The sequence below is a fragment of the Colossoma macropomum genome, unplaced genomic scaffold (assembly GCF_904425465.1).
Source record: "Colossoma macropomum unplaced genomic scaffold, Colossoma_macropomum, whole genome shotgun sequence".
Classification (NCBI taxonomy): domain Eukaryota; kingdom Metazoa; phylum Chordata; class Actinopteri; order Characiformes; family Serrasalmidae; genus Colossoma; species Colossoma macropomum.
The window spans coordinates 16156954-16168975 of NW_023494798.1; the positions used below are offsets into that span (position 1 = coordinate 16156954).

The 12022-nt window shown below is 38.8% G+C and overlaps 1 protein-coding gene across 1 annotated transcript in view; it reads right to left on the minus strand.

Moving 5' to 3' along the window:
* The window catches only part of eea1 (early endosome antigen 1), a 31423-nt gene that overhangs the window by 17616 nt on the left and 1785 nt on the right, over positions 1-12022 (minus strand). Inside the window, 9 exon segments of the mRNA XM_036584754.1 lie at positions 4573-4689; positions 6469-6624; positions 8184-8305; positions 8449-8553; positions 8686-8725; positions 8892-8957; positions 9089-9143; positions 10889-11001; positions 11147-11221. Coding sequence (XP_036440647.1) covers positions 4573-4689; positions 6469-6624; positions 8184-8305; positions 8449-8553; positions 8686-8725; positions 8892-8957; positions 9089-9143; positions 10889-11001; positions 11147-11221 — 849 coding nt within the window.

The following is a 12022-nucleotide window of genomic DNA, read 5'->3' on the forward strand; positions in this document are numbered from 1 at the left end:
ATCGCGGACAGAAAGTCAATACACAGTGAATATCCATATAAAACCAAGTCTACCTCAATGTAACTCAAAAAGATGCTATGTTTTTTGGCAGAAGGAATTGTCAAAATTAAAGCACATTGAATAAATTATTCCAAGCTTCTTTGCTTCACCTTTATTTTGTAGAACTGCTGTGTAAAAGAATAGAACACTCATGTTCATGTGTTATCAGGAATAACATCAGGGCTGTGATGATCTACTGTATTCACCTTCCTGTGCCTGTGTCCGAATCACAGTGATGTTATTCATGGTAACACACTCCCTCTCGTCTTTTACTGCTTAAATAAAACATCTAACACACAAAACTAACAAAGTCACCTTATTATTTTTTTTACACAATTTGAAAATGCTAGCTATCCTTTACATTTCATGACTAAGGGATCAATATAGTCCAACTTTAAAATACACTGACATTAAAAACACTTTCTTCTCTTCTCAAAAGTTACTATTTCCAAAATATATGTTTCAGTAACAGCATATATTATGTTGTGCATATTTTATATTTTGAAAGCTATTGTTAATAAGCACTGTCCATGAAAGGCAGTTGAGCCCTAAATAATAATCCAATTAAAGATGAATAAACTATCTACACATAATTTTAAATGCTGATAAAGAGGAGGCCTGGGCCATGTTTAGAAGCATGAATGAACCGATATGGGAATTGTGGGCTGATGTTAGAAATTATTCATGTACATACCTGCTGATGCCGATCGGCAAACATTTATAAAATGTAGAAACTGGGACTAAATTCACCTGGATTAGCATTACGGAGAGATATAACATCTATTTCTGTAGGATTATAAATACATTAAAATGTGTGAAAAGTGCCACCTAAACATTCAGCTCTTCAGGAGCACAAACACTGATCTGAACTATTGGTCTGGCCTAAACATCTGCCCGATGCCGATATTTCTTTAAGCAAATAACTGCCGAGAGAGATATGATTCTGATATCACCGCACATTCATATTTAGAAGCATGGTTAAAATCAAACACCAGGTCTTATCTTTTAAAAAAATAAATAAATAAATAAAGTGAACCACAGATCTCCATAGCCTCTTCAGTAAATAATCATGCTTAAATCTACAAATCTGCTCAGGTGAAACACAGAAATAAAATCAAGCCAAAAGATCACAATCTCCTCTCCGGATGCCGCCTCGGAGACTCCTGGGCTTCCACTTTCGAGAAGGAATGGAGTGACATTTAAGACTGAGCAGTTTTATGATGCCTGAACTGGGCACAAGGAAGGCCAGCTGGAGGGCGTGCGCTCTGAGACTGCTATAAAGCCAGAGCTGATAACGACATGGCTGTGCTAACAGGGCGTGGTGACAGGTCCGTCCTCCATCACTGACCGAGTTTTTCCACATGCTGCTTATGCAGGAGACAGCTGGGATCGTGTTTACGATGAGCTCTCCTTTTCCTTTCATCTTTTCTTTGTCCTCTTAGGTAGTCATATCTTTTGTTCATCTGCTGCAATTTCTCATCATACAGGACTACTCCTTTCACGCATGTTCTCCATTACCCTTATTGTACATGTTCCACCCTCAGAGGCTGTTGTCTATTATCCAATAATAATGGTACAGGTGACTCATCAGGCACATTTAGATTGTGGTATGGGTTTCAGAGAAGAGCTTTAGGGGTTCTTCCGAAGTTATTTAAAACATGCTTTCAAAATGTACACTTTGGAATGAGGAACAATGCCCACTCTGGACATAAACCACAATGGCTTCATGGATATGAAATCTGACACTGTTAATGAACACTTTTCCAGAAGGACCATTCCATTAGAATTTGCTCTAATTTGTCTCATCATATGTCTCAGGCTTTGATGCATTTCTCTATCTATGCACTATGGCTCAAAAGTGTGGAATCACTTGTAACATTTTTTTGTCATTTTATATACAGTAACAACATAATGCAGAATTTAAATATTTCAACCCAGGCACAAAAATATCTATATTTTGAGTATTCTGTGCACAAGATGTTACATAATAATAATAAATAATAATCTGATCATAATAATGTTTCTCAAGCTATCTGCCTTGAGATTTGATCACAATTTTTGGAATAAATGTCATTCTGAGTACTATTCAATGATCACTTCATTCTTGATGTTATCCAGCTTTCCCAGTCATTTAATAAAAATCCCCATTTAAAGCCATTTCCATTCATCATGCTGAGCATATCTAAAAAATTTTTTTGTTTGTTTAAGATTTCTAGCTTCAGGTGAATATTTGAAACCTGAAACTGCACAAGATTAGCCTATTAGAATAAGTTTAACATTTATATGCAACCAAACTGGCTTTATAGTAAGGATAGTAGCAGGAATGGCTACAGCAGGCAGAAAAAAACTGCTGTTTGGTGCAGGTACAAATTTGACTCACTGCTTCCTGCCACTGCAGCTTGTTTTTCTACTGAATCAGAAACAGAAGTTTGCCATAGTCGCTAAATTGTGAGCTTTAAGTGAGTTTTTATAGTTGAATACTAATTTTAATTTCACAAGAAAAGGACACATGCTTCAACAATTTCAGCACAATGTACAAGAAACAGGTTAATCTACTTGATTTTTCCACTTTGCAAGTTCTTGCTTAGAGACTTTGGTTTTCAGCGCTTTGGCACTAGTGCATACATACTTACAGTCACCAAAGCCTTCCATCTACCCATGAAGGCTTAAGGTACTGATTAATAAAAAAAATTCTGAATTGTACGGTATGTGTTTCCCCTTCGATCCAAGCCTGAGTGTTTTGTTGATGATGTTCCCACTTCAGATCCCAGCACATCCAGCCTCCTCTTAATCACCTACTTCAGAGAAGCAGTCTGCAATTTCCTAGAGGCCCTCTGTCTCTAAAAATCCAGCATTCTAATCCTCCCTGACAACATGCAGAAAGACGGCAGCCCTTCAGGACCTTTACCTGAACCCGTATATCACCCTAAAGGACAATTCTGGCATGGCACACATCCCCCCTGCTGGGTTAATTATAGACACTCTGAAGCAAATGCGTCAGAACACACTGATGGCTGATAGAAAATGCAACGTGCTGACAAGGTTATGTGGTCACTGGCCATGCCAGACCAGCAGCAAAAAGGGGCTTCCAGTAAAACAGGGTCAGTGTTTCCTGAAAGGGAGCAGACAGTACATGCAAACAACAGTACAGTACATTTAAATTTGGACACTGCTTCAAAGGACAGGGAGGTTATGAGCTGCAAGCTCTCATCACAGCTGGTTATAATGCATATGGAGTTTGCGGGGTCATAAAGCAGGTCATTAAAATATAGCACTGGATAGTTACTGTACTGTACTGCCACCTGTCCTAGGCCCCCCATGATGAATATCACTCAAAACACCTCCTCACATTTTGCTGAATTGTTTCTTATTCATTGCTCATTGAAACAAGTGGGGAAATTCTGTCAAAAGTGTTTATTCTAAAGCTACGTGCTGGAGCTACAAGGCTAACTTTGCTAACAAATACAAATACATAGTCAATAATTACCCAATTTTTCTGTAAATACATCCTCAAAACTTCACAACATCACTAACCATCTTGTAACCCACTCAAACCATATCAAGATCTTCAGCCAAGTCACACAGCTTTGTCAATGTGGTTTAAGACACAGAATGACTTAGTGTGAGCTATAAAGATAGCCTGACCGTGTAGCTGAACGCAGCCTAGATGAAGACCTGGATACAGTTTTGAGTGAGTTGAGAGAAGTTTTGGGGATGTGTTTATGGAAAAGATTTGAGTGACTATTGACTTCTAGGGTGTGTTAGTAACATCAACCTCATAGCACCAGCGCTAAACTAAAAAAGCCAAATTTAGACACCAAACATGGCTTGCCTGATTGACTACATTTGGAAAATTACATATATTTGATTTTTCACCAAACCATTTCTTTAAAGGATAAACTTGATGCAATGGATCTGCATGTGTACTGTTTGACCTCGTTTATACCTGGTCACTTAATGCATCTTGAGTATCAGAATTACATACGGATAAGGCCAAGCCACAAAAAAATGCAAGTACAAACGCACCCAAGACGCATTTAAAAAAGATACAAATCCGATCACTCTGACCGCTTCAGGAGGTGATCAGAGACGCATTTGAGCCACATGTTATAGCAGCGTAAACACATCTGTCTCTCCAAGGGACATTCAACAACCAAAACCCCTCCCAGAAAAAACGTAACTCCTCCTCATGCAGTACGTCACCAGGCATGTGATTCGTGTCTGCGAGGAAAATAATCAAGGAGGACGCTCATGGTTGGGGACTGGATGAAACAAAAGGCTTAACAGCAATATGGACAGACACTACTGTGCAAAACAAACTGCAGAATGAAGAGGCTGACCAGATGAACAATTGATAATTGGTTGCCATGTAACAGTTTGTATACTCCATCCCCTGTAGCAATCAGATTTCCAGAGACACATTTGCCTACCAAGTATAAATGCATGTGGCTAAAATCTTATCAAGAAACAATCCAGACACTGATCACATGAAGTGACCAGGTGTAAACAGGATCTGTGTGTGTTGTACAGTACCTGGCTCTGTTGCTGGAGGTTGTTCAGGTTGCTCTGTAGTTGGTGGATTTGTTGTGTGTACACAGCAGCTTCTTGGGGACCTTTCTCCAGCTCGGCCTTCAACTGGGTGATTGTTGTCTGCAGAGAAAGACCCAAAATGTCAGAACGCTCACAGTTCAGGACAACTACCCATGGCCAGCAAGCATGCAGACTCCCATACAAAGCTGCCTGACATGCAGGAAAAAAAATGACAGCGAAGAAGGTTTTGATTTTTGAGCTTCATGAGGTCAAGACTGCTTGTATTCTTAATATAAAAATGCAGTAGTATGGGTAACATCAACTGAGGTGAAAGTAAACAGCATTACCTCCAGTTTACGAATCTCCAATAGAGAGCAAAACAGGCAGGGTGTAAGTGAGAGGAGAGACATAGAGAGGGAGGAAAAGGGACACACAAACACAGCACGCAGGTAAGTGATTAACTCAACACACAGCCCAACAGTGTTTCCTTCAGAGAATGGGCAAGCAGTTAAAAGCTTTCTCAGATACTTGAGCATACCCATGTGGAACCCATGTAGCGACTTAAAACGATACAGCACAAAATCTATTAGAATAATGTTACATTACATGTGTAAAGGGGAATCTGACCATTTTTCAAAATTCCCACTCAATGGAAAAAAAATAAGTAAACAAAATCATTGAGAGTGATTTGCTGTGAGATGCTCAATTTTAGAGAAATTTGCTGAGTAAGAATTGTTCACAATTTGGTGATAGAGTGTAAAGCCTATAAAAGCAACCACACAGAAAGATATTATATTAAATTGCTTATGAATATGCTGCCTGATGGCTGAGACATCGTTTAACGATAGTTTAAGGTCTTGGGCTAAAATGTATTTTTTAAATCCACTAATGGCAGAGAGGTACATGCAGGCAAAGCAAAGCATTCCCCAAAACTGTAAGGCAAAACATTCCCCAAAAATACATTTTTTTCAGATTTGCCACTATTATACCATCAATATTACACATGAAACTAAGAAGCTATTTGTAGGTTCACTGGTCATTTTGGATGGTAAATAAAATGGCTACATTTTGCACTGAGACATAAACAGTGCAACATATAGCCATTTTATTTAGGAATTCCTCTTTAAATGCTGCCTATGCTCAACATCACTCAAACAATTACACACACAGCCAGTAGAGGGCAGACAATGCATTGAAGAGGCTTAAAGGGTCACCTGCAACCAAGGTTAAAATGAGGAATGAAAAGCATGTCTGTGTGCAGAGGAGGGATCCATAACTTGGCTTTGGAAGCTTTTACATAATCAGAACTGAGGTCAGGTGGTGCAAAGGTTTTTGCAGGAGGTGATTACAAGCTTGTTTACAGGAATCACTACGGTAGAAGAGCTGCAAGTAGTCAGTTAATGGTTAACCTCAGGAATCAGGCTCAGAGGACACTGAACATAGCTGGTACTGACCTACAAATCCTCACTAACAAAAAACAAAGTTACTCAGAAAACTTCAACCTGGGTGTGAATAAATACTAGAGATTTGATGTAAAAAGAATGAAAAGAAATTGTGCAACATATTTAAAAAGTGAACAGTGAACAATCTTAACACCAATGATCACTAGCAATATTGTTCACTCGTTTGTTTAATGACTTACTCTGTTTTTTCTTTTTTTTTATTTATTTAGTTTTACTGGAGAAGCCAATAAGTACTATGTTCGGCCTTCAGCCCTGATTGATTGATAGTCATACTTCTTAGGATGGCGCGAGGTTTTGAAAATAATTCAAATTTGGGGGAATAGCAGGAAAAGCTGCAAGTAGTGATCTTTGAAGCACACTGCCTACAGTCAAGCTATACATGATGTACTCCTCCCACAAGTGTTTGGTTTTGGTTATCTTAGTGTATGGGGCTTACCTCTGAGGTAGTGAAGTTAGCCTGCAGCTGTTCGTACTGGTTTTTGAGCCGCTCTGACTCCTCCTCTCTCTCACGTGTCATTTTGTCCATCAGCGTCTGCACCTGCACCAGCTCCCTCTTCAATACCTCCACATCCTCCACTCCAGGCCTCTGAAGCTACAGTGGAGCACAACAATTAGTCCATCAGCCCAATAACCGTGCCTGAATAGCCTCCATACAAACAACCACCGCTTTTTGTATTATTATTTGTATTATTATTATTTTGTAGCCTCTTCATATCCTGTGTATGTCTATCACTTTATCTGTGAATGTCAGAGAGTATTCTTTAGTCTTCATTTCCACAGTTTTCCTTCAGATTCTGACCATCGGTACTTGAATTCCAGGGGTCTTTTATCCAGAAAAGATTAACTTGTGTAATGATTCTCAAACAGAGATTATGTGTAAGCCTCATTAGGGCAGTATCTTTCATCAGTGTAATCTTGGAGCTTCCACAGCACAAGGGTTGAATACTTAAGCAAATAGCATTTTCAGTTAGTCATTTGTGTCACAGAACAGTTTCTCACATAAAAACCAATATTACTTTAAATTAATTAATTTTTAAATAAAATATGACACAGCACAAAACATGAAAATGTAATTTGTAATCCAGACAAACCTGATGACTTAAGAGGGCTGAATTCTTATTCACAGCACTGCATTTACAACTTATCCTTCAATCTGGCTTGCAAGTAATCATCTGCGGTTTAATATTTACATTTGACGGTTTGACAGGCTTCACCCCCCAGACAGTGTAGTCGTGTCTCAAAGTCAAGGATGCAGGAAGTCTGCATTTCTACGCCTTTACCTCACTGAATGTGGTCCCTTTTTGTAAGAACATTCAAATGTAGCTGAGAAATGCATCCAAGTCCAAAGTATTTGATTTGTGTATCCTTGGATACCTTCGGTCACCCACAACATTTCATGCACTGCGCAAAATCAGTGAAAAAAATGTTTAAAACAGCTGCAGGAACAGCTATATGCTGCAACACCAGAAGAATAAAATGTAAAATTTAACTTAATATTTTAAATTTTAAATTTAAATGTCACATTATGTCAGTAAGCTGTGATATGTCACTAAAGCCTGCTTAGACCGCTGCTCAGAGATTAACAGAATTATCAAAGGAATCCACTGAGAAAGTTTATAAAACATTGTTATTATTAAAACTTGCTGTTATTAATCAGGGGTATTAATGGCTCGTTTGTGGTGGCAGAAAATTTGCTGAGAAACAATGAGTAAACATGTATATATGTATCTATACACAAATCTAGATATTTTTCACTGCATTTTCTCTATCAGCCCCCAATGGAGAAGACCACTTGGTCTGTTTGTGGTAATAATTTGCACTGGTTGGTGCATCAACCATTTTAAAAACTATATATAAAGTTCTCTACAATGGCTTTTCCACTTCCGCTACTTATGTCACTCTGCAACCAATGACTGCAAATAGTGTGCACACTTAATTCTTCAGTGGGTTAATTGTAAATGTCATCTGGGTACAAAGAGCACACTAAATTTTGTTTCAATTCCCAGTGTGACACACTATTACACACACCTACTACATACTAGTACACAACAGAGAAACTCAAGTTGAGACAAGTTTATGTATAAATCAGATGAAATTTAAAAAATAAAATGTCATGAGGGTTTGTGTGAAGGAATGACACAGATGTATTACCAGCTCTGTGGCAAGTTTGTCTTTCTCCTGCCTCTCTCTCTGAAGGTCCTGCTGCAGACTGGCAACTCTCTGCTCTGCCACCTCTCTCAGACTCTTCTCTTCATCATAGCGAGACTTGATGTCTGGGATTAAACACACATGATCATGAGACAATCATAAAGGGGGAGAACGAGACACATGGAAGATTAAATGACCCAAATCCACTTCAAGCAATCTCGCTCCACTTTAGGCTTTAAAAGAAGATGGACTCTGAGGTTTCCCTTACCTACTATCTCAGTGGCCAGCTGGGCAGCCTTCTGTTCAAACAAGTCTTTCATCTGTTTGATGTTGAACTTCTCTGTTTCAGCCTCATGCAGCTTCATCTCTAACTCTGAGAACACACGCGAGATGTTTGAACCATGAATTTCCATTTCAAAGCTTTATCACTAAGAACGTTCAAAAACCTCTGCATGCTGATAGACCTGCACCAAGCAGTAAAGAAAGAGAACTAGAGAGAACTCACCTGACTCTTCCATGCCTGCCTGGCCATCATTCTGCGGACCCTAGTATGGAACATAACAAACATCATAAATCACTGTATCAGCTTAAGGTGTTACAGCATTCAGATGGTAGCATTAGACTCTTTAAGGTTCTTTCAGCTTGGAGCACAGCAGCGTCATCTCAGTGAGCATGACAAACATCATCTGATTAGTATTTGAAAGAAATTACTTGCTTCAGTTGTCCTTGTACTTTGTCTAGTTCTTTTTTCAGTTCCCCTGAAAACCATCGTTCTTCCTGTAACATTCACAAAAAGAGAGTTGGTAAGTCCCAGACAAAGGCATGTGATTAATAAAACCACAGAGAAACAAATAAGCAATAGAAATGCTAATATTTTATGTTTGCTGAGATTGAATTGAACTAGGTACCTTCAATGAAGCCTGTAAATCCTGTACTTCCTGCCGCAGAAGAGCTAGGTCCTCCCTAAAAATGAACAAATTTCATAATTGAAATGATAAATGTCTACTTTTGACATTTTGAACTAAAGAACAACTTTGATGGCCAGTGTTTTGATAGTGTTCAGTCATCACAACGCTAATTACTCAGTAATTAATATTAGTCCTAAACCAGAAAGTGTAACAACAATTCATAATTCAGTTTGATTTGACACAGTGGTGTCTTGATTCAATACACTTTTCAATAAAGCAAAAATAAGACATGTCTGAAAGTGCCCAGTATGTTATTATGTTAATGCTTCCATTTTAAGTAGAGCATTCAACAGTATTAAAGTGTGACATTTGAGACTTTAGAATGCAACAGTCAAGTTTTGATCCACTCAGATTGGTTTCTCATCCACATATAAACAAAAGCTGTATTTAATTATGTAACAAAATCAAAACGAAACAAAACCGAAAGTGGTGTGGTGTTAGTAATAAAAACAGGAAATATCATCTCAACTACAATGGCACCAAACTGTCTGACTACTTTGTTCTAGTTCCATTGACTGACAGAAAAGGGTGACATGCAAATACAGTAATGTGACTTATAGCCAGTCACTACTGGGTCTCACACATTGTAAAATTTAAGCTAACATTACTAAGTATTTTGAAGCTGAACAGATCCGCTGGCGCCGACATATGACATAAACTGAAAGTCTCAGTCAAAAAAGGTTTCAGGCATGAGAAACAGCACCACTGTACAATCAGGCTGGTGTTTCAAAGCCCTTCTGTAAATTTACATATGCAACCAAACTGCCCTCCAGGGGTTGTTTTAAGTTGTACACGGGTTTTGCATTGCAGCATATTAAGCATTTACAGCCAATTAAAAAAGGGCACTAGTAATTTTGACAGAAAAGGGAAAGTACATGAACAGTACAAGTACTCTTGTTTCAAAAATTGCAAAAAATAGAAAATCCTTCTGACATTATACGGCTTCCTTAAGTGCTTGGTTAGCTTAAAAGACTCATGCCACTGAAAGCCAAATTCTTCTCAACTTTAGAAAATAAAAGCACTTGAAGTCTGTAACCATTGCTAAAGTTTCAAAACATACTATTCACTTCCCACTCAATACAGTCCATATAGGCAAAACAAACTGCAAAAAGAGCCTATTAATGAAATCACTGTTTTTCTCCCTACAGCAGTTTGGCTCCAGCCATTCAGGCTGAAGTTATAAGAAATGTTTCAACCTGGACTGCTGTTTGAAAGAGGCAATACATGGCAGTCAATCATAAACATCAAGAAAAATAGCCTTTTTAATTGTAAGGGATACAGAGAGGTTGGAAAATGGTCAAGTAAAAATGAATTATGGCCTTACATACATTTAGTGCTTAAAATAACATGCAAGAATTACTGTGTAACAGTGAGCTTCACATACATAGCACTTCAAATCTCTGGCACAAGACTGAAATGTAGTGAGACAGCTCTGGCAAACTAAAAATATGCTCCAGTGCTTTCAAGGCATGACCTGTAGTCATTGTCTCATGTGCACTGACTCGCATTTGTTTACTGTGAGTGTGTGTGTGTGTGTGTGTGTGTGTGTGTGTGTACAGGCATTGGCACAAGGGTTTATGTGGAGTTGGGATGTGTGGAGAAACGAGAAAGTAAATATTTTGTTTCCCATCCTCCTTAAAGAGACTAAACATCAGCAACTAAACATCAGTAACAAGATGAGACTTATCATAATTTATGTGTAGAAGGGAGTGGAGGAATAAGGCCGGGTTTAGGTTTTACCTGGCAGGGCCGAGGTGAGAGGGCTGCTCCTGGGGCTCATGGTAAACTTCATAATGCTTGAAAAGCTCCTCAGCAGAGTTATGAGACTTCATACACTGTGGACAAATGAAGCCCTGCAAATAAAACAAACAAAAAAAGTCAGACTGTTAATCATGTGGAAGATGCAACATAATTAACGAACACTTTGATCAGAAGACATTACCTCAGGTACTTAAGTGATAGATGCAATTCAAATTAAAGTAAAGGTTTGCATTTTACCTCTGAAGTCTCATTGTTCATATCAGCAGAGGGCTGGTCAGACTCAGATGTCTGGGAGCCTCCTTTTCCAGGAGTCTGTTTGGACAGACACAGACAAAATGTAAAAGAAAGAACAGCAGAGGAGGAGAGGGAGAGTGAGAAAGAGAAAGAGGTCTGTATGGATTGGACATCTCTATCACATGCGCCACTTTGTTTCTTTGGCACAGCTGAACGTGCCAGACCGTAGCGTGTACTGGGCAAGCGACTGAGCAATTCGGTTGGCCTGGCTGTTACATTCCACACACTAGGAACCACCAGGATTAACTGGTGTCAATCCAGCCTTCTGCTATTCCCTAATAACTTTTAGAAATAAATCATTGTGAAGTATCTTCACAGTGTGGACAGCTATTACCAAATCATAATATCCAGTACTAGACCCCTCATAGGCTATTTAAAGAGGATTCATTTAAAAGAGAAACAATAAATCAGGAGGTAGATTCTCTATAAAGTCTTTCTTGCATCTTGACTGACTCTCAGGAAGGAACAATGTGACAGTATTGTATGATGGCACCCACTCATTAGGCTGTACTTGGCATGGCTATCATTTGAGGGGCAGTTGAGGACATACATGAGAGTGAAACACAACACTGGTATAGAGAAGCGGCGAACCATTTCCCTTACCAAACTCTGACCCTAGCAACCAGAAAACAGCAGGCAGTACTGATTCAAACATTACTACATGACACCACATGGCACATCACTCACATTTTCCAAGTAGGTTAAATCAAAGTCAGTGAAGTAATAGGAAGTTGTATTTAAACAACAAGAAAACTGGAGGCCAGCTGTTTTTCCAGAGCAGTGAGTCATTAACTTCTTTAAGTCAAAAGGGCATCAACT